At 43.9% G+C, this 23765-nt stretch overlaps 1 protein-coding gene across 1 annotated transcript in view; it reads right to left on the reverse strand.

Moving 5' to 3' along the window:
• Positions 1–12214: 12214 nt before the first annotated feature.
• The window catches only part of RRAS2 (RAS related 2), a 42067-nt gene continuing 30516 nt past the window's right edge, over positions 12215–23765 (reverse strand). The window contains exons 2-6 of the mRNA XM_030240223.2: positions 23504–23591; positions 22930–23032; positions 21427–21535; positions 14172–14290; positions 12215–13683 (exon numbers count right to left, since the gene is read on the reverse strand). Of these exons, the coding sequence (XP_030096083.1) occupies positions 13596–13683; positions 14172–14290; positions 21427–21535; positions 22930–23032; positions 23504–23591 (507 nt within the window). The 3' untranslated portion in view covers positions 12215–13595. The remainder of the gene's footprint in view (positions 13684–14171; positions 14291–21426; positions 21536–22929; positions 23033–23503; positions 23592–23765) is intronic.

Consider the following 23765-nt stretch of genomic DNA (forward strand, 5'->3'; position numbering starts at 1 on the left):
CCTGCCTGCGGCCGGACCCGCCCCGCCGGTGGGGGCAGCCGCCTCCGGCCCTGCGCGGCACCGCCGAGATTCACCGCCCCGCAGCGGCTTCGCATCGAGCTCTGATGCTCGGAGCAAACCACTGCCGGTGCCGGGGAGGGAGGAGGAGGAGGAGGAGGGAGGGATGAAGAGAAGGGGAGGCTCCCGGGGTCCCCGCCGAGGGGCCGGACGTTCAGAGGCGGCGGCAGGCTCGGAGACGCGCAGGTAACAAACGCGAGCGCGGCTGCTAAAGCCGCTTAAGGGATATTCGGCGGGGCTGTGCTGAGGAGCGCGGCGGCTTGTACGCCTCCTGCTCCGGCACACGCGCCTTATTTATTTATTTATCCCGGTTGCCACAGATACGGGTCCATTGCGCTGACATCAGCCGCCTCCCACCAGCGCCGGGCCCGGGTCTGGCCGGCGTGCTCTGCCGGCAGGCGAGCCCGGCTGCCATGGCTGCCCGCCATGGGGGTCCCCTCAGGCCGCGGCCTCGCCGCTCGCCGCGGCTGGCAGGGGGGTGGGCAGCGGGCACAAGGAGTGCAGATGAAACGCCTTGCACTCCCAGTTTCAGTCAGGGGCTTGGCACGGTGCACGGTCCCAGCTCACCCAGGGCAGGGATGTGAGAGCCCTCCAGCCTCGACGTGGCTCTTCCTGAGCCAGGACCGAAAGCCAAACCATCCCTCACAGCTCCTGCACACACGTCCCTGGTGGGGACGGCAGTGCCAGGGCCTGTGCCGAGCACTCTGTTTGCCCCCTCCCTCAGCTGAAGGCAGCACAGGGTCTGTGGTGCTCCCGGGTGCCCACACCTGCCCAGGGTTGGGAATCAGGTCTGCTTCCCAATGTCCCACGATTGTGAGGCTCGGCTGCGTGGCCGTGCAGTGTCGGGCACAGACAGCAGGATCGTGATCCCATCTCCTGCAACACCACAGCACATGGGGCTGCCCAGAGGGCCTGACCACCCCTAGGCCAAGGGAGATGCTTCCAGAAGCAGTGCCAGGTCAGCACAGTCAGCCCCAGGGCAATGCTGGGTATCTACAGACACACAGAGAGGTGGGGGACTGCTCTCAAACCTTTCCCAGACAGTCCCAACTCTTTGGTCTCTGCTAGTATCTTCTGGCTCCTTCTATCACTGCTTGGCCATCCAGGTGCCCAGCTCTGCTCTTATGTGTAAGGTCTCTCATAAGAAATATGTAAGAATCCCAAGGATACATAAATAAGGACTGGAAGGGACATGAGTGAATCAGGCCCAGTCACTCATCTCACAAACCACTCTGATGAGGGTTTCATGCTGAAGCTCCAGAGGCTGCTAGTGAAGAGCTCGTAGAGCTCCAGAAAGCAGCTGAAAGTCCTGGAGTTCCGCCCTGCTGACAGAGACTTCCCATTCCTAGCTCAAAGGTATTCATGGACATCAGCTAGCCAATTGTCCTTGCACCATTCTGTTCCTTTAGTTCAAGTAAATGAATGTCTGCCACCACTCTTTAAATTTCCAGTCTTTATTTTCAGAGGGTAAATAGAGCAAACCCTCCATCCTTTTGCATCAGGACAGGCAGAAACAACCCCAAGAGCTTTTTCTATATACCAGTTTTAACCCAAATCAAACCCTTCCTGAATATGGGTGGTATTTGGCCATACTTCTTTCAAACAGGGAAAACATCAAACAGGGTTCCTTGGAATGGCAATTAAAGTGCTCAGACCTGAGCCCTGCTCCTTGTAACTGCCTATACCCTGTTGTTGATGTGATGTATAGACAGTGCATTCCCTTTTATCTCTTTCATAATCCACATGGAGTGACCTGGATGAATTGGACCATCTGGAAAGCAGAGTTACTCACAGCCCATCTCCTCCACCTACCTGCTCTGCTCAAACTGAAACCATTTGCTTGTCTGTGGGATTACTCAGGCCAACATTTTCCACATGGGAGCAGCTGAGAATCATCCTGATGAGCCCCTGCAGCCCAGAGAAGCCTCTGTCAGAAACAAACCCCTCCAGGCACATCAATAAAAGCAAGGAACACAGACTGGCTGCTCTCCTCTTCACATGTCTCATTCAAAGTGTAGCTCACTGGCACCTCAGGCTCCTTCTCACTCATCCTGGACCAAGGCACTGAGCAGGAGAATGTCAACCACAGTGGTTCATCCTGATAGTGCAAACACAGCCATACACCCAGAGCTGTTTTGTCCCAGCATGCTGAGGCAGGTGGGTTGCAAAGATTTGGGGCTGACCCTGCTGAACCTCAGGGCAAGCACAGCCTCCCCCCACGGTTAACATAGCAAAACCAAACCCCTCCCCCCTCCCCAAATTTTGGTAGACTAGTGCTTGGAGAACTTGCCTGTGCCTGCCTCAGGAGACCCCTTCACACACATCCTTGCAGAAGAGGTGCTCCAGAGTAGAGCCAAGTGTGGTCACCAGTGCTCTGCTGCAGGTAAACAACTGCTTGAGAGTCCTCAGAAAAATACTCTGGGCAGCAGACTCAGCCTCCTGGGACAGGTGTCTCCCTGCTTCCTGCACGTGGGTGACAGCTCCCTGAATGCAAAGTCTCCCAACCCATCTGCTCAGGAGTGTGTTAATTCTTGTTTCACTAACTCAAAACAAATGCTAATGACTGAAGGTGAAGCCTTTGCCTGTCATCTGCTGTGAGCAGCTCCAGGTCCTGCTGCCGGGCAGTGACTTTCCTCTGCCAGTGTCCCAGTGCTGCTCCTGCCCCTGACCCCACAGCCTGCACTGCTGACAATATCACTGCAAAGCTGAAATTTTCAGAAAGGTTTGGATGGTCAAGCTGGGGCACTCATGAGCCCATGCAAGGGGCAGTGACACAAATAAGATCCATGCTGGAATTCAGTCAGAGAGAAATGGTTTTCTTGTAATTTGCTCTGCTCCCTGTGCTTCAGGGCATGTGTCACCATGTGTTTGAGCATGGCCACACACATTCGAAATGAGTCACGTCTGCTCCCTGCTTCCAGAGATTCTCTCTGAGCACTGCAGATGCAGGGACATCTCAAAGCATGCATGTTTAATCCAGGGGGAACAAGGGGCTGGGCTTCCGGGTTACAGTTTATGAATGCTGGAGCAGAAATAACATTTCAGTTCTTCTTAAAAGCATTGAGATGCTGCCCCACAGACTCCCCATCCCAGCGCCAGCTGGGAGAAAGACTGGAACTGAGCACTGAAAAGACACAAAATCTTCCTTGCTTCAGGTGTTCAGAATATGGCAAATGACAAATGACTTTATCACCCAAATAAATGTCATCTGAAATATTGGCTTGAGCTGTTGAAACAGCACAGAAATTAAACCGGCAGCAGGGCTGTAGCAAACAGGCTGTTGCTGCATTTCCCTGCAGACAAATGGCAAAGTACCTGCTGAGTCACTGCATGGAGCCTAACAGGTTTAACAGTGCAAAGTCAAGAACGCAACCTAAACTCCAGATTAGATATTCTAGAAATACTCTGAGGTTTTAAGTGTACTTTTTGGGCATGCCCACTCTGTGATTTTTTATATATATCTATATTGTATCAACAGGACCGACGCTGCCCCCACCACCACAAACAGTTGCTCAATGAGATTAGGAGTCCTTCAGCGGCGCTAATTAGTGCTTACGCAAGCAGGGATTTCTCCAAGCCCTCGGGGCTGCTCCTGGAGGTGAGGATGCTCCCGGGTCTGTAGGCGCTGCCCTGCCACAGGGTCGCACATTAATGTCCCTGCCCTGCTGCTTCAATAAAAAAGTTCCTCCCTTTGTCCTGCCGAGGGAGGACGGGGTTCAAGCGCGGTTCTGCAGGTGAGGAGGAGGTGGGAGGAGAGCAAGGACAGGGGAGATTTGGTCCCCTAAGCACCATTGTAAGGGAATTTTTCGGAGTGCCACTGTCTCATGATGTGAGACACCCACTGCCTCCAGCTGGGGACAGTGCCAGGGTGACAGCTGGGGACACCAGTAGACTCGTGCAGCCCAGCCTGCATGGCAGCTCCAGAGGGACTCAGGCTGGCTTGAACAAAACATGCCAGTTCTCATTTAGCAACCAGACAGGTTCTACGACAGCTCCAGGAAAACCTCCAGGAAAACCAGTTCCAAACCCTTTCACACCTGGACAGTGCACTCCCCTGCAGAACAAACACCTGGACCTTGCTTAGGAGGAGATTTGGGCCCACACACACAGGAACAGCACTGCAGAGCCTGCATCCCCACAGGAGCTCTGCTGCCTTACAAGAAGCATGAGATACCTGTGAAAAAAGCACTACAAAATTTTAAAATCAAAGAAGACAGCAGCACAAAAGGCTTGTGGAGCAGCTTGTTAAAATGAGGAGAAGCAGCAATGGGACAAGCAGTGGTGACTCCAGGACACCCAGCATCCCTGCTGGGGACTCCATAAGCCAGTGCCTTGGATGACATAATGCTGTATGCAGGGACCTCAGGAAGGAGGAACGTGCCTGTCTGCTTTTCCACTTTCCCTCACAGTATCCTGCCAAAGTAAAGCTTATGAAAGTTGGGCTTAACGATTTTGCCTGAAAAGAGGGTATTTACATCCTTAAGAGCATCTGGCATAATTCTGTATTTCATCTTCCTTTCAAGGGATAATGCAGCTTCTAAAAATTCCCTCCAAGAGCCATTATGATTTTATGCTGCTCCTGATACAATAAACAACTTCATTCGTCAGGCTCCAGGCATTTTACAAAGAAGCCAGCATGACAATTTACATCTTTGTAGAGAGGAACCTGAAGCAGCACAGCTTTCCTAGCAGCAACCAAGACAGCCTGGGAGACACCCACACTGGCCCTGCAGCCTCCACACTGCAATGCCCACGTTCCTACACAGCCACAGGATGGCCCAGCCCTCTGGTAATCTTTCTGCCTGGAAGAGTTTAGAAATCTGACCGTGCCATCCATGGTGGTTTTAAAGTCCCAGTATTCACAAGTGTAAGAAACTAGCAATGCATTCTTAAGAGCTCAACTTCTTCCTTCTTTTTAAGAGTGAGAAAATACTGTATTTACTATATATATATATATATATGATGATATGATGTGTATGCTATGCTTGCTCTATAGAAAATACTATAATTACTAAAGCAGAGGAAGTCCACAGCAGCGTGGGTGCTGATCTGTATTTTTTTAGCAGGCTCAGTCTCCCTCATGGACCATATTGCTGAAAGGACAGCATGATGGTTTCATCCATCTGTACAGTGTGAACTGCTAAGGCAATCTCTTAGTAATTCATTAGCTCTTTTCATCCTCTACTCTTCTCTGAAATATATCCTGATTTCCCACATGTACAGAAGTGGTGGGACATAAAACATACTCATCCATTGTGCCAATGGATGAGTATAGTGGCCTTCTGTCAGGTATTGCTTTGTTAATCAATACAAATAAAAAGCTGAAATATAAAAATTGCTCTGACAATTTGGAGTTTCCCTTGTGTTAAAGAAGGCACAAAGCAGCTCTGCACAATGATGCTCCAACTCACCACGTTCCCCTCCTCTGGTACACCAGCAGCCTCCCAGTTTCCCTCAAGGCTGCAGCAGCTTGTGTCAGCCCTGAAGCCCCTCAGGAGCCAGCTAGCAGTGACACACTTAGGGAAATTCCAGTCCCCATCTGCTGGGGATTTTTATATTGCATTCATCCCTCTGGACTGGCATCCTCCTATCCATGAAAGAAGTTCTGAGCTTCACAAACCAAAATTCAGATCCAACGAAACAACAATAGCTAATTTTTTCCCAATTTACGCTGCAGGAGCAGTGGCATCAGCCCCAGGTGTTATTAAAGGTGTTTTAAATCCCTGTCCTGCACTACATGTGTTGTTCCCATTCCTGTTCCTCCTTGGTTCCTGCTGGCTCCAACATTCAGAAGGAAACTGTTGATGCCTCATTTGGTTGTCCTCAAACACGCACCGACATTCCCAAATTTCTGCAGCTACCACAGACAGTGGCTAAGTAGCCAGCCAGGTAGCCCTGTCCTGAATAAGGACTGACACTGACTGGCTTCTAATACAGAGATTTTAAACCACAGGATGGTCTGGGTTGGAAGGGAAATCAAAGAGCATGTCATTCCAACCCCCTGCCATAGGCAGTGACACCTCCCACTAGACCAGGCTGCTCAAGGCCAGCTTGGCTTTGAACACTTCCAGGGAAGAGGCATCCACAGCTTCTCTGGGCAACCTGTTCTGGTGCCTCAACACCTCACAGTAAAGAATTATGCCTTCTTCCATAAGGCGTTTTGCTAGAGAAGGAATTCAGTACCAGGAGCATTGAAAAAAGCTCCTCAGGCTTTATAAATCAGAATTGGGAGGGGAGGGCGGGGGAGACAGAAATAGCAAAACAAATAAAAAGTCAATCAATTCACTCTTTTAAAAATTAATTTTGAAAGCTTACAAAATACACAATCATTGTTTAAATGTCATGAGAAATTTGGATTACTTTAGGTAAACAGAACATGAAAATATCAAAAAGTAAGTTTGAAATCCAGACACATACCCACATGCATCAGGCTGTCCCCTCTACTGGCAAGTGGGAACTTTGTCACCTCAGTGTAGTGACACAAGCCAAAAATGAGGTGCTAACCACATTTGAAAGGGCAAAAGACGCTGTCATTTTCAGTAGAGCAGGCAAAAAAGCATCAGCAAATCTCCCTGCAGCTGTCAACCCTTTCACTTCTCAGGTTTGTGAAAAACAATGACAGATTTCACCCTGGAACACAACAGTTATGCTTGCCAGGCTTGTAATGTTGTTCTGAAACTAATAATGTAATTGCCAGACATGGGAAAAAAGTCACTTGATGCTGCTCAGGCTGAGAGGAGTTTTGAATTACAAAATCTTTCACTAGACCATAAAACCACAGTAGAGGACTGCTCTTGGGCAGGGCATTATTTCAGAGGATCCATGTATGGATATTAAAGTAGCAGAATCTTCTGGCAGGTGATCAGTTGGAAACCAAACTGCAAAAGCCTTGAAATGTATTTATTCCTCATTCATAGGCAGCAGCCCATAAATAAAGACCAACACCCCTTGTCCTTCTGCACACAAGGTACAATATCTATTTCATGGTTCACTTAAAACATCTGAGCCTGAGCTGCAAGACTTCACCCTTTGTCTCCTTGACATCCCACTCAACAATCAACTCCTCTGAAATGGGAAGCAGCATTTTACACATTCTAAAATATAACAGAGGTATCTGATTAACCCCCTAAAACACATCAGCTGCACAAGCCACTGCTCCTGTTTCTGGATCTCTGATAAGCTGGAGCCAGCAATACAAGCCTGGCATGCTCTGGGCAGCCACCGTGGTCCAGTGCAACCTTCTGGCATTTTCAAGCACATCCTGACCCCCAGGTAAGTCACAGAGCTCTGCTGGAGCTCTAAGCTGCTTTAAAGAAAATGTCTGATTTTAAAAAGGTCTTTTCCTCTGTCCTTGTAAAATTCCATAGGCTCCCCTTGACCTGTTCCTCCAGCAGCTGCATGCCCAAGTTCACCAGCTGGCTCTCCCCACCAAGGTGTCACTTGCCAACATGTTAAGAGTGCACTGAGTCAGCTCCTTCAGGTCACTGCCAAAATGTTCAGGATGCCCGGTGAGACCCCTGCAGCCTTTCCCGTGTCACCAGGGAAAGGTTTGCCTGGTACACACTGATGACCATCACTCCCTCTGAGCCCAGTCCATCAGTCAGTGCTTTACCCAGCCCTCAACACCCTGAGCCTTGATTTCAAAATAGGGTGGGAAACAGTGTTGAAAGGATTGCTGAGCTGAGGAAAAAGCATACCCTGCTCTCCCCTCATCCACAGATTCAGTCACTTCATCACAGAAGGCTATCCTGGTGGTCAGGTGTGACTGACTCCAGTAAATCCATACCTTTATACAGACCAACCCAAACACTTCTTTCATGTGCCCAGAAAGGTGTTCCAGGAGGATTCACTGCATGACTTCCCACACAGAGAAGCATGGATGACTCCCTGCAGTCCCTACATTGTTTCCCAGGCATTGCTTGAAGAAGGGGGCAATACTTGCTTTCCTCCAGCCATCAGGAATTTCCCTGGAATTTCCATTCAAGATGGTCATGAAAGATGTCCCAAGAGCCTTGTGAGGGCATCAGCAAGTTCTCTGTCCATCTTGGATGGGCTCCATCAGGTCCCTGTGCATTTGTATGGGTCAAGTCCTTCAAAATAACCGGTACCTTGATCCTTACCCCCCTGCTCTTCCCTTTTCTCATTCTTCCTCCTCACACAGACCTTGGAAGTCAGCTTGGTCAAGAAAGAGGCAGTGGAGGCTCTGGGTACTGTGTCTACTGTCACTAAATCACCTAGCAACAGCTCCCCATTTTCCTTGTCCAGGACCTAACTCCTGAAAGACAAACAGAGGGGAATGGTCTGGAATATGTCACATTCAGTCCCAGCAATATGAAGATGTCAAAAAGGAGTTCCAAGGGATTGCTCTGGTGCTACAAGTAGGAAACAGGTGTGTATTTCCTATTTCCACTCCCCAGCCCTTCAAGGACATTCATTACCAGTAATACTGCTGGAAAGAAATAATCACAAAGCAGCTCCTGGCAGCAATGGAAGAGCCCAAACCTTAGAACCTGGCAGTGACAGATGCCTTCCCAGATACCCCACAAACACAACAATATTTGCTTTCAGTAATCATCATGGATGCATTATTTAGCTGAACATGAAGTGTTTATACATAACTTTCTAACTGTAAATTGTACATTGTTTATTGTTATTATTGTTACTAATGATACACAAGTATCACTCATTTTTGTTTTGTCTCTGAGAGTCCTGACACAGCTGGCAACTATAAAAGTTGTCAAACTCTGGAGACATTAATAATTTGTACAATGTTTTAATTAACACACATCTAATGTTTTAGACTTGCAAGCATCCTTCCTACTTTTGAAATCGATTTCTTCAGATCCACTATTTACAAAACCACTGTTTTTCCCCAGCTGCTGACCCTCCGGATTTTACAAAATCCATGGAAAATAATTACTCTGAAATAACCCTGACGCACGGCCCCTTTTAATTACAGATCATCAGCTTTGCATTCCTACCCTGCCTGTTAAGAGCAGGCACTTGAACTCTGTACGGGATCCTGGGGAGAGCAGCACTTCCCAGCTGCAGGCAGGGCTGCCCCTGGTGCCATCTCGTGGTGGTCGGTAGAGATCCCGGGGCATTCAGAGCAGTAATTGTGCTCTACTGCTCCTCCGTTCAGCTTAACTGACGTGAAAACTGGCTTCAGCACACCCTCATCCACGATTTGCACTAAGAGATAGGGAATTATGAGGTTTAATCACTGTTTCTACTCGCATTTTTGGTGTTTGCACATTGCTTGCTAATTTCTCCCTCTACAATGTCAGAAGAGTTTTTTAAAAATGTAGTAATTTAAAGAGTGCTAAGGTCACTATAAATAAGTGTCTCTCAAAACCTTAATAACTGAAGTCTTAAATTCTACAATAGCAAGCAAGAAACAGCAAAATCTAAAACAGAAAGCAAGCCCAGCACATATTCACAATGTTGTCCCTGAGTAGTAAGTTTTCCTTGTGGTTTAATCCTTTGCCTTTTCCACATCTGTGGTGTCTCAGAGCTTTTTCTCTTCCCTGCTAAAGGCTACTCTAACTACCCCCCATCCTCATTTCTGCACCAGACCTGTTGCATGCAAGTGTTCCCATGGTCAGAGCTCTACGAGGATATTTAAGGATCAAGAATTTTCCAAAGTTTTCTAGCCTTCCAACATGCGTACACAACATTGGGATTAAGATTTCTACTTACCACCATGCAAAACCCAGAATTCACTTCAAGCCTGGAATTTTAACTTGACTTTACAACAGACCCAAGTAAGAAGGCAGGAAAAGCCACACTTACAAAGTGATGAACAGTGCATTTACCGGCCAGGATGCCCTGAGCAAGAGCCCATTTTGACAATTTCAAGCCTTCATGTTTTGGCAGGCTGCTGTGGTCAGTGCAGTAATGAAGGAAACATTCCCATGCCCCTCTATTGGTTGTTTTCCTAAATTCTGTTTGAGTGTTTCTTTTATCATGGTTTTGGTATGTGAGGGTAACCTACGTCAAAATCTATACCTAAATCAAATGCAAATGCATTCTGTTCAGCCTGACCCTTTCCCAGCAATGAACTTCTAAAGAATAAGTGCAGATAATTTTTGGCAGTGCTGGGCTTGTGGTGACTGACTTCAAAAGCCTCCTGTTTGGAGTAAGTTTATCAAGGTCTTGTAACAAGATGTGGCAAGGCCAGTCAGTGACTGCACACCACCACGGGTGAACTCGTGTCACATAAATGATGTCAGAAGAACCTTAGCCAATGTTTTTGTTATAATCCAGACTTGAACTTTATCAATGATGACTAACCACAAGGCCATGCATTAAAGTCAGAGTTTTCCTTGGCATTAGTGGGAGTTAACACCTTCCAAATGTATTTTGTTTTATTAACCCTTTCACAACAGATCATCCCATGCTCCCATGCATAAAAAGGCTTTTGCCCATGAGCATAACAAGCCCACTCCTCGTCCAGTGGAGCAGCAGGTTCAGCAGTGTGAAAGGCCAGAAAGAGGTGTTATTTGTGCTTTAAAACACAGATCCAGACCCTACCCTGGGCTCTAGGAAGAGCAGGAGATCACTTCTGGGTACATTTTAAGCTCTCTGGATTCCTGAACTGCAAGTTTAGTAGATTTATGGATGCAGCCTTGAACTGAAGTAACTTCAAACAAAAGTGACAAATGTTAAAGCATTTCTTCTGCCAGGAGAAGTTGTAAGAATCTCTCTCTTGGACTGTCAGCTAAACTCTGTCCTACAGTAAGGTGGCAATGCTGTAAATTCTCAACCAATCCAAGGCCTATGGATCAGGGCTACTACTTTTTAAGACTGACAAGGTCCCTATTATATTGTTTCAAGCACCACACCAGGGCCAGAAGCATCTTTTTTCACCATTACTTTCAGCTACAACAATTAGAAAAGCAAATCATTGAAATACCTTCAGCTGTTTTGAACTCACAACCACCTACATCACCACTACAGACCAAAAATCCCTATTACCTTTCTGAATATTTACTTCATGTCTGAAGAGCAGGATCCAAATGCCTACATTTAACATCTCCCTAAAGTGCCACAGTCCAGAAAAGAGATGATAATATCACACAGAGATTTCTCTGCACATTCTCTCCAACAGAAGCCTTTAAAAGCACATATCTTAGTTAATAAACTTTGCACAGCAGCTGCTGGTGGTGCCAGGGTTGTTTATTTTGTTTGTAAGGCTCACCATGTTTACAACAGGTGGTTTAGCAGGTGTAGGTTCTTTAGCATCAACCTCTTCAAAGTTATCCATCTCTCCAGGTGGAGCTCTACCACCTTCTCTATCAGCTATGAGAAGCTGCATGTTAAAAAAACCTTATTTTTGTAACACTCCACTATTTAAAGCCATTCTACCACGAGTGAAAGGTTAAAAAATAAAGAAAAAGTTATAAAATCTAAAGATATGCTCACTGAACAAGTTCAGTCTCAGCACACATGCTGTAATCTGTTGTCTTAACTCATTCTAAAGCCACATATTCAGTGATTTACCTCCAGAGAGCTTTACATAGTTAAGAAAACACGTGGTGTTTGCTACAGGCTGTAATTTCTTACATTTGACTTGAAAAATGCAATGCATCTCCCACATGTGTTTCCACTGTAACTCCTTGTTTGAATCTTCCCCACACTCCTCCTAAGTAGCCTTTCATCAACCAATAAATCCACCAGGGAAGGGGAAGCTACCCACTCTCTCAAAACTGCATTACACAAGCTAATCTAAATTACATTAAAAACCAAAAATTCCTCTGCAATGCCTGGCAGGAGCTTGAATCCAAGGTTTAATGCCTTGCTGCTGTAAAGTACCTGGAACTTGTTTCAGCCCAGTTTTCTCAGGAGACACTTCCAGATTTATGGCAGAGCACCTGACAGTGAGCACAGCCTGAAAACACAAGGATTGTTGACTGGACCACTGACTACACATTTCAAGCCAAAGCAAACATCAGCTTTTGTCATCTGTCATGACTTAAGCTGAAGTGTTTCTTGAAAGTAAAGTTCCTTTACTTCCAAGCTTGAGGAAAATGCTGTTGCAGATACGTGTTGCTCTTCCCCAGCCAGGTTCCATCACTCCCTTCTCCCCTCTACCTCCCCCCAAAAAATGCAGGTTTTGGAAGAGATTCAGAAAGAGGCAGTGTGTTTACCCCCCGAAAATGGTTAGATCATCTTTAATTCTAGCACCTGAAGTTATACAAGGGTTTGCTTAATAATCAAGTTTCAAAGAACTGTTGGACACATTCAGTTAAGGTGACAACTGTGCAATACCACTCAGTATTTCAATATCAGGGACCATACTCTTGAATTGTTTAAACACAATCCACAGAACTCAAAATTAAACAACCATCCACAGTTTAACTAAACAATCAGTTAAAAGTCTTACAGTTTAATAATTCACATAATGGTCAGTCTTTAGTAAGGGATACTGAAATTCATTAAAACACTAGATTTTACTCTATAGGTGTGCTGGGCAGGCACATAATTGGCCATTCTTGGGTATAACCGGGAGAGTAAGGAGAAATTTACCACAGTTTGGCAAATCCCACAATTTTGTCAGTTAAAAGTGAACTGTGAGAATTAAATACTCATCTTTACATATACACAAGTTATGCTGTGAAAGCATATTTGCTTACAAACATATAAAAATACTTGTTAACTAGTTTGATAAGAAAATAATGTATAAAAGTATATAGCAAAAACATTTAATCATCTCTGACAATGGAAAGATCAAATTCGTTTTTATATCACATGAAACAAAAACAGCTACAATTTTAGTTTTCCTTAATCCCTTACCCAGAAATACAAAGGAAGACACAATTTATTTTCAAACATAATGTGAAATTTCTTAATAAGCTGAAAAAATGCCTCAATCCAGAATGAGCTCAGGTATTTGGCCATATCCTAATAGTAGTAGTAATCATCCTGTAGCTGTTCTGGATTCAAAAAATAAATACAGTAGAATGTTTTGGCCACCGAAATAAAACTGCAGCATAAATGAGAGATGAAAATTTTTGCTGACAATGAAATTCAGTGTAGGTTTCTTAAGGCTAGCTGAATACTCAAGTCTAATTTAACTGAGGGCAGAAACAAACAAACAAACAAAAAAAAGCCAATCCACCCCTTTTTTAAAAAGTATTCTCTATACTCCAATATAGGTCTCTGTAATAGCTAATGAAATGTCAGAAGTAAAAATAAATTAATTCACAAGAGACAACTTATGCATGACTTCAACACCTCGTCCTACACGGTTTTGTTTCATCTCCTTTGCGAATAAAACTCCACAAGGTGCAAGCTCTGAAGGGACAGAAGGAAGGAAGTGTGGTTTTAGAGAAGCAGCCTTAGTGTTTTGGTTTGAAGTCTGCCCCAGGATGACCGAGTCTTCTTCAAGAACTATTCTGCCAGCTTCTTGGACTAAGGCTATTCTGGTGACCACTTTTAGGACATGCACATATAAGGCTAGACCAATACCAGAAGTGATGTAAAATGATGGAAAGAAAAATATGATCTGGCAGTTGATAGCTTGGTTCTTGGGATTCTCAGAAAATAACACAATGGCAGCCTTTCTTGTCTTTTTCTTTCCGTGTTGGCTCTGGTGAAGGAGGGCACTCTTGTTCCTGAAATTTCCTGGAAACAGGTATTTAAAATTAAATTCATAGAATAATTTTCAGGTAAATAAACACAACTACTGTATTCCACACTTTCTTTTTATACTTTCATAGGGAATGCACTTGCTTTTTACATTCAAATTACTGATATAGTAAGTGAGTTCTGTAGTTAAAGTAGGTTTTGAGTTCACCTTTTGGAGTTGTTTATTTTTTTAAGAAACCAAATTTTTTACAGAAGGCCAGTCTCAGATGCAGTTTATCACAGTTACTGACTGGGTGACCAATAAAATCCAAAAGATTAAGACGACAACATTCTCTTTCAAATATTAAATTCATGTAAGCATTTTTCCTAATGCACCTGAGTGTTTTACAATGGAGATCATTGGCTAAAGCTTAGAGGTAACAGCAGGCAGAATCCTCCCAGCAATTTCCCACTGCATTTCAACACCTTTGCTGCAGCTATCCATTAACACATGGACATGAATTATCTGGTCTCAATTACCATACCTTATAACTCTGACAAGTTCATGAAAAGCTTGGTCTACATTCAATCTGATTTTTGCTGAGGCTTCCATGTACATTACTTTAAGTTGCCGTGCCAGCTGCTGGCCTTCCTCTTGTGTCACCTGCAACAGACATCAGTCATTAAGCACAAGGGTTCTGCAAGCAGCTTTGTGCCAGTACACTCTGCATGTGCATGTTAAGGATCCAGCTCCCTCAAAAAATAATGGTTATTTGGGCACAGCACAGTTTTCACCTTGCCCACGTTATACAGCTGGGAAACAGACTTTTTTTACAGGAAGTTTCTGAAATAGACAAAAACTGACTTTCCAAGAAATCCCCTTCACTCCAGGTGCCTCCAGTTCTGCATAAGACCAAGTTTTCCTTCCCAGGCAGACATTAGTCCCTTGCTCCTCCTCAAAGCAAGTGCTTTAGTCAGCATCTGCTGGGTTGCTAACAGAATTCTGAATATTATTACTAAATTCACCTTTGCATTGTCCCAGCTACATCTAGAGGAAAAAAAAAAAAAAGACTACTATTAAAACAACAACTGCTGTTTAGCTTCTAAGTCTTTTTAAAAAGTCAATAAAAAAAAATCTATTAATGACATAGCTATGCTTAAAACTGGCTGTGTATTGCTTAGATTACCAGAGTTCTAAAAATCCATGAGGCCTTCAGGCAATCCAGAAATATTAAAGAGACCCTGGCTCCAAATGACTCCTTGAGACAGCAGTGGAAAAGGAGATGAATAGGAAACAGCCAGCATCATGAAAAGTTGGTAGAAAATTTAAAGTGATGAGGCAGAAGACAGGAAGCCAGTGGACCATTCTAGGAAGGAGGAATAAGTCAGGCACAAGGCAAAAGCAAAGGAGACCACTGTGTATTTTTGGATCAGGTGGAAAGCAGTGAGGTCAGAGAACAGAGGCCACCCTGAGAGGTGTGAGGCTCCCAGGGGAAGGTCACCCCCAGGGCCAGGGAGGAAAGGGCAGCTTTCAGTGACAAAAGGAAGCACAACAGATCATGCCAAGACAATGCCTAATGAAGAAATGTCAAAGATTACACTGCTTTCACAGAAAAAAAAACATTAAACCAGCACGTAGAGGACTGATACAAGAACAAAATAAGGAGGGTTTATTTTTAAATTAGTTCTGAAAAGGAACTCTGAGTAGTCATTAGATAAAGCAGCTACACAGAAATGGAAATAGATGGGAATAGAAAAGTAGTGGCAGCACGACCACAGTGCATGATCTAGAAGGACTTTTCAGCTTGCAAAATAGTTTCTTAACAGCTACACAGTGCTTTAAGAGCCTCCATGCATGGCATCTCCACATGTTTGATTCCTCTGCCCTTAGCATCCCACTGGCACTATATCCATCCACCTCCTGCTGAAATCAGGGCTGCTCCCACTAAACCCTTGTGAAGCTCTACAAAATGCTCCCAGCACCCTGTGCCATTAGCTGGAGTAATTCAGGATGCATCTGTGGATCTCAAACACTCACAGCAACTCTGCATTCATTTCAGTGTTATCATCACTAGCTGAAGCCAAAACAGAAACCCTCAGGACCAACTCAACCCTAAGATCAACCACTGGAGCTGCCTTTTTAACTGCAGGGCACATAAGGAGAACTGGAAGAACTGGAACTTCAATCCTCTAGGGCTGTTTGAAAACTGGAAAATAATGAAGACTCCTGCTCCCCCAGCAAGAACAATTCCACTTCAACCCTCCACTCTGACCTCAGATGCTGAAATATTCCAATTGCAAAGCTTATGAAGGCTGCACTTGGACAAATATTTGTAGCTCTTTTCTGACACTTCAATGACTGCACAATCCCCTAAAGTTTGTACCAGTGCTTCCAGAACCTTCTGTACATCTTTACCTCAGACTAGTAAGTTATAGATATAACAATTCCAGCAAAACTAACTCTTTTTACTTTTCTTCATCCCTGCATAGTTCATTGCAGGGCCAGAAAGTGAGAGGCTGAAGTTCAACAAAAATAAATAACTGGCAAGGAATGTATAATTCTGAGGAGAAGCTGAACTCAATCTTTAAACACATGTTTAAAGAATTTCTTCACTATTGTAGCTAAAGCACTTTACAGGTACAAGTCAAACTAACACTGCAATGAAGTTAAGCTTCACTTCCACAACATCCTGAATCTAAAACATAATAAATACACTAAAGTTCTTGTTGTATTTACTGGAATATCTGTAACTGTTAAATTCCAAAATAATTTTTTTCCAGTCTCACAAGTATATTGTCAAATTACTTGTGGTAAATTTTGGTGACCTCAAAAGTCAGTTTAAAAAAATATTTAGTTTAGAAACACTACGGAAACATGTGCAGTGCCCAAAATGTAAATTAGAGGCCAGAAGATACCAGTTCGATCTTCAAAGCTGAAGGAAATGTAAGTACAAACATAGAAATACTTGTAAATAAAACCATGACTTTTCATATTTTTTTGTCCCTTCTTGAGTACAACAATCTGTAACACAAGTTTTCCAGGAAATGTGATGGGACAGCTTATTTAACATCACCACCAAAATAAAAACTAAATCCTTTTTCTTCAAAGATGACTGGATGTTATTTTGACAGAACTAAAGAGAACCACAGATCTGATGGCAGTGATTGTATGTACATCTGTGTGTGTTGGTCCTGCAGTTTTAGTGAGCTTCAGGCTGAATGCAAATGAGAACCACCCATAATGCTCACCCTTTTGCTAGAGGATATTTTACTGTTTGTTTCTGGATATCACTCATTCTCCCTCTTCTGACAGTTAGTAAAAGTTTCTCAAATGAAAACTCATTACAGAAGATGTGAGCCAGTCAAACATGGAAAAGCTTCTTCCCCACCTCCCTAAGCTAACATTCTTCTGAAACAGTTTCCATTTGAGTATCTGCACAATAATCATGTGAACATAAGTCCTTCTCTCTTCACTACTCTGTCTGGTATCTGTCAGAAATGCATTAATTTCTGAAGTTTCCATGCTTGCTTCTACCTAAAGCAACTCTACAAGGCTACCTAACCTAACACTGCACCTGTATTTTGCCTGGACACTTACACAAGACTAAGGCACACATCACACAGGTAAACAATTAAATGTTTCCTCAAGTTTGAGAGGAATCCATTTCTACCACTCTGTGCCCACCCTACAGTGCTCCCAGCACAAAAACATTGTCCATTTCTGCCAAGAGCTCTATCCCTCCTGAAGAGTGCATCTGTCATCCCAATTATCCCACAGGGATAATTCACTGTCCCCTAACTCCAGTCTGTCCACACTCCCCAGTCAAAGGTACAATCTGGCTGTGAGCACAGAGGTGTTCCTGGACACATTCCCAACATCTACCACTGCAAGAAGTTATAATCTCACTTTCATACAAGAAAGAGATAGTCAAGAGTTAAGTCACATGGACTTCTCTTGCTCTTCCTGCTTTCAAGATACCTGTTAAAGGTAACAGAGGTGATCTCAGCACTAGGTCATTGTGTTAGTTCAGTCATGATGCAAAAGCAAGAAGTAGCATTTAATGAAATCCAAGCACTTTCCTGTTGCAGCTTGGATTTTCCTTGAAACCCTGCCATCTGGGGAATGATCAGACTTGACCCAGTTTAAGCTAGCAGTTATCTACAGAAAGTCAGACATATCCTGCACTGACAAGTCTACTCCTCCACCACTAGTGGTTATTATTAAAACATCTGGTGCTCTACTGAATTATCTTACAGTAGAAACATCCAGTGCTGAGTTCTAAGGAATTAACCCATTTAACAGAAAGACTGCTACACAGCATTTACTTTAGGAAAGAGCAGTGAAGAGATGGTGCTTCAATTCTGGTTTCAGAGTCAGAAATTGTGACTGGGGAATTTGGAAACACTGGTAGCTTCATTGCTTATCATACATTCTAAAGATTAATGCTTCCTTGTCCTCTGAAGACTCACTTTTCTTTGTCAATGTAACCCATGGAGATTGAGAGATGAAAATCACAAGAAAGCTGCTTAACACTATTTATTACCATGTTATTACCATGACAAATTGCTATTTCAAACTTACTCTTTCATGTCCCCCCCCAAAACCACTTGTGAGTTGCTCTCTGGTATACAAAGCCCCACTAATTTACACCGCACCTTTGGTGAGCCCCAACAATTCATCAAGATCATACCATTGTTTGTGCATTTCTGCTGTACAACCCAGTTCATGTATTTCCTGAGAAACAGTTGCCACCACACGAGGATGATTAGTTATGCATCATTAGCCTCCAGATTTATGGTGTCACAACGATAGTACTCTGTACTCTGTTCAACCTCAACACATATTTACTTGGATAAAGGTGTGGCCAGACCCTTGAGACAACCAGAACTCTTCCACATGTTTAACTCCTTTGGGTTCTGGGAAGATTTATTGTTGAGTATCATCTGCTCATCCAAACACACACTAAATTACTTTAACTGGGCTTAAGTCTTTCAGAGATTGCATGTATTTCACTGCTCTGCCTCCTGCTTCCAAGAAAAAGCAGGCAGATACCCAGTACAAGCAGTTTTGCTCTAAAAACTGATACCCAGCTTCCTGACTTTCTAAAAATATTACCTTAATTCTGAAGCTGAAAAGTGTACAGTTGGGATTAAACGAGAGAAAGAACCAGGTAAGTAAAAGATAAGAGTGGCCTAGCAAGTTTTTGGTGGTGCCCAAGGAGGTCTGGCACATCAGCAGGCAAAGTGTAAAAATGCAGAGGATTTGCCCTTATCACACTTCTGCCCACAAGTTACAGCCTGGGGCTGCCCCAAACTCCCCACTCAGCCAGCACTGCCAGCCAAGGTGAGGGAGCACTCTCTCCTTTGATCCCACTGCTCCCAGCAGAGCTGCCTGCCAAGAAACCTGCAGCCAGAGCAGGACGACCTTGCCAGGCTGAAGTTTTTCCTTACTTTTGGAATAGTTGGTTTAGCTGGTAGCAGGACTAGCTGACAAGTTCTCAGCCAGATGAACAAGCTGGTGCCCCTCAGTGAGTGGAGGGCTGTGCTGAGAGCTCACACACAACCCCCCTGTGTAACACCCAGCTGATAACATCTCCCTGCTGGCTGCTGCCAAAGGGCGAGGTCTCACTGCTCCCCCCAGCCCAACTCCTCCCTGCTCTGCTCCAAGCCACAGTCCCACCCCTACCCATGCTTCCAGCACTGGCACTCAAATCTTTCTGCAAGCTGATTTAGCTCACACAGGTCCCAGGAAGCCATGCCTGCTCCTCCCCATCCAGAGAGATGATTCAACTCCAAAAGTGCTTCAAGTGAGATGTGGGAAAGAATGGGAATGTGAAGTCAAGTGGGAGAGGAGCCTCTCCCTTGTGGGGTCCAATTATGTCAGCTCAGCATCCCATAATCATTCCTGCACACTGACTGAAGCCCAAGTGAAACACACCATGCAATGGGGAAGGGGCAGGGAAGAGTTAAGAACCCAAAGTAGCTGTTTAAGCAAACCCAGAAAAGTTTTGTCAGCTATATCTGCCTAAGCCCCAGCTTATGATGGCAGTGACAAGTCCACCAATTGGTATATAAATGGTGAGTGAGAGCAACAAGAAATAATGCACATCAGCATCTAATCCATTAAGGTAATTAATATAGCCATAAAAAGCAAAAGGAAATTTTGGAGCCATATATAGATATAAGCAGCAAAATTGCAATTAGGCAATTTAGAAAAAGCTGCTTTGAGCTTGAATGAGCTCCAGCCCATCTCCCCCTGAAAAGGCAGCTTGGAACAGGGCAGAGGGACCAGGAGACCAGGGGACAGGCACCTCTCTGCCTTTAAGGGAGAAACAGAGGCAGTGTAATAACATGAGGAGGGTGGAGGAGAGAGAGAGAGAGCAAAGTTCACAGCTGTTTCTAGAAATGGATGTGCAGGATTACCAACTACAATTGCAGGTATCCTGAGAGCTGGGGCTGACAGCCATGATGTTATTTCCCTCCCAAAGCATCTGGGGGTTTGTCCTTCAGCAATTACAATTAGCAGAAGAGTTCAGTTTCACCTCCATAATTTCAATGCCAGCATTTGTGCAGGAGATGAAGTACACATGTTCCAGGACCTGCAAGGTTAAATCTAGGGATTTTGATGAGAGCATGATGGTAACTGAAGAATGACAGGGAATGAAATGTCCCTATCTCAGGGACAGACTGTTCTGTGAATGTGTGAGTACTCAAAGTTATTTCAGAGGAATTTGTGAGCTACTTCTGTGAAAACTTCTTTCAATGCAGCATCTTTCAGCATAGCTTTTAATTTAGTCATGATCTTTCTACACAGCTTCTGGGATGAAGAGGCTGTGACAGTCAAGGGACCGTATTCAACAGGAACATTTTTGTACTGTAATTGTAATTCCATAATGCACAAACTAACTCACTGAGGTCTTTAAACCATGGGGTTTTTTCCTGTGACACTCCTAGAACAATTACAGCAATTTTTATTTTATTCTCAGAAAATCATGTGTTGCCACCAAGCTTTCCATGTCCTCTTACTGTCTCAAGAGAAAATACTAAGCTTCTCAAATTAGTTGCTGAAGAAAACACAAGTTTGACATCTGTTCCTTTCCTGCTGCTATAGTAAGGTTATTTACATTTCAGCCCAAATTAGTTTGATTCATTAAAAAATCAACAGCAACTAAGAAAAACATATTTGGAAGTCCTTTAAATCATTCTCAACTAAATATTTCAAGTAGTCTTGCAACTAGAGGTGAGGTTGAAAACTACTGGTTTCAAAACTTGAAGGTACATAAATATAACAGAAATTGTGTTGCTGTACTTCCAACTTTTAAAGCTTTAATCAGTTATGCAGAAGATAAGTGGACAAAGAGAAAACAGTGAATAACTAGTTATTTATACATCACAGCAGTGAAAGGTAAAAGCAAGAGCACTGAAGACTAAGGATGGTTGGAGTTAGTGTTGGAATGCACTCTGCTGGCACAGTGCAGTGGTGAGTAACAGAACTGAGGAATTAGACACGTTCATGCCTGAGTAATCAAGTCATGACAGAAAGCTCTCAGCTCTGTGAATAGACTTGGTCTCAACATAACCCCACTGAGTCAGACAGAAGATGTGCTGTGTATGGAATGCCATCATGCTCCTAAGGTTCTTCAAGTACAGAAACCGAGTGGAATTTCTTGCATTGGAATTAGTTTGTATCATAGGACTTTTTTAATTTGCTTGTTTCCATTCTGGAAGGAAGTTAAATTTTGGGGGGAAAACTGAATTTCCTGGAAGAAAGTGAGCAGTGACTAAGAGCCAATGAGTTACCTGTCTTTGGTGGTCCAAATCTGCTTTATTACCAATGAGAATCATTGGAAACTCATCGCGATCTTTCACTCTAAGAATCTGCCGCTGAAACTTATAGATTTCTTCAAAGCTGTGAAAGAACACAAGCAGAGCATCAGTGCACTAATTCACAGATTCTCAGGTTCTGAAAAAGTTCAGAACTTATGAGTCACATATTGGGACTTGCCCTGCCATGACACACACGCACAGACAGCTGCAGGCACTCCAGAGTCACAGCATGAGCAGTCAGAGAACCATTCAACACTCAAACCAAAAAAATCCCCAAGTGAGCAGAGTCCTCTGCACTGGGCTGAGGTGGGGCTGCAGGGTGAGCAAAACACTGACTGTGTCTCAATCCACAGGGACCCAGGGCCAGTGTGCTGCAGAGAATCAAGCAACTACAGTCCATTCTACAAATACTGACTCTGGAGTTCTACTCCATCTAGAATATTTAAACCACAGCATAGAGACCCTGGTGGATCAATTTTAGCTTGCAACCTCCAGAGCTACTTCTAAGAATTTTGGGGAAGCTACCAAAGCTGGAAAGCCTTGTTTTGTCAAGGACAGAAAAATGGCAGGGCTAAATGAGCAGAAAGCTTTCCAGTTACCAACTAAGTTAAACCAGGTACTGATGCTTTTCAAGCATAAGAAATATTCCAGCAGTGTTTAAGAAAAAGTGAGCAGAGCAGAAAGCTTCTTCCAGGACAGTACACTAAACAAGCTAATTCTGGCCTAAGCAAGGATTTTTGGACAATGAATAAATAAAGCACTGGTTTCAAGTAAACACTCTTCAAGCTACATCACTACATAAGGACCTTCAGCACAGACATTTGCAGGTAATCACACACCCTTTGCAGCCTTCTAGACATATAGCCTGAAGGCATTTACACCTAATTTGCAGCTAAAATTTAAAAGCAAGATGATCAGCAGTCAAAAAGTCACACTGGAAAAGAACTAGGTAGCCAGACCCCTCATGCAAAGGTAACTAGAAGGGATGTATGTCACTAAGCATAGCTCTCATCAGCTTCTAAGAAGGTGTTTCATCTGCATTCTGCAGCCATTTAGTCAATGCATAGGAGAAAGCAGAGGGACCTCTGCCTGCAAAAGAGTGCAGGCACCTACCCTAAACCCACTCAGAAACCCAGAGCCAGCTATTGATGCTGCACATGGCAAAGGGATATCCCTAAGAACTGACTGAATACCAGATACTCCCAGGAATATGGTATTCTGGACTGTAATAAAGTTCTTGAATAGAGCTTTTTTTTTTTTTGTATGCTTTCAAGTCATCTATTGAAACAAATAAGACACTTTCACAAAGTGATTGGATCAAAATTGGTCTTCTTCAGTGCTGAAAGAGCATCACACCTTGCACCTAAGAGTGAACACATACTTAATGTCTTGTTTGAGATTATTTCAGTTAAGGATCATGTGCAATTTAAGAATAATTAAAACTTGTTTGTTTTAATAATTTGACCTCAGGCTTACCTTCCTCTATCTGTGACTGAGAAAACAAGCAGAAAGCCCTCCCCTGTCCTCATGTACTGCTCACGCATGGCTCCAAATTCTTCTTGTCCTGCTGTATCCAGAACTGAACACAAGCAAAAACATTAATTACTATATTTCAGGTTCTGATAGACTGAAAAAAAAATTCCTGATATTTTGAGAGTCTATCCTGTGCATCATAGCTAAGCAGAAACCACTTTTTGCAGATACTACTGGATATTTTTCTAAAAGTCCCAACAAGTTCTTGCACTGACTGAGCAATTCAAGACCTCCCAAACAAAGTGAACAACAAAACACTTGAGGACTTCTGCTAATTCCCGACCATCTGAAATAGCTGGAAAATGCTCAGAGATAGGTGAGGATGAGGGTTGTTGATTTATTCTTGAAGAAATCACCAACATGCAAGAACAAACTTTTAAAGCAAAGCATTTCTGTTACACTTGAGAAAGGCAGCACAGAGGTGTGTTTTCCATGCCATCATGATCCAGGTAGCTCCTGGGAACACCAAAAAAATTCCTAATCCTGGATTTGCAGGCACTGTGGACGGGTTACTTACTGTCCAAGCGTGCGGCTCTGTCGTCTATCACACATTGCTTGGTGTAGGAGTCCTCAATGGTTGGGTCATAATCCGTAACAAAGTAGGACTGCAGAGAAGAAAACAGGTTTGGCTCTTAAGACAAGAACACACAGGCCACTCACTCCCTGAGGGAGATGCTGGAACTGGACACTTGACAGCATATGGAAGGTGAGTGTGTTTATCCATGCACAACCATTTCACACTTCATCCAAAGATACCCAGTTTTCCTATTTTCCTATTC

This window comes from Serinus canaria, chromosome 5 (assembly GCF_022539315.1).
Source record: "Serinus canaria isolate serCan28SL12 chromosome 5, serCan2020, whole genome shotgun sequence".
Classification (NCBI taxonomy): domain Eukaryota; kingdom Metazoa; phylum Chordata; class Aves; order Passeriformes; family Fringillidae; genus Serinus; species Serinus canaria.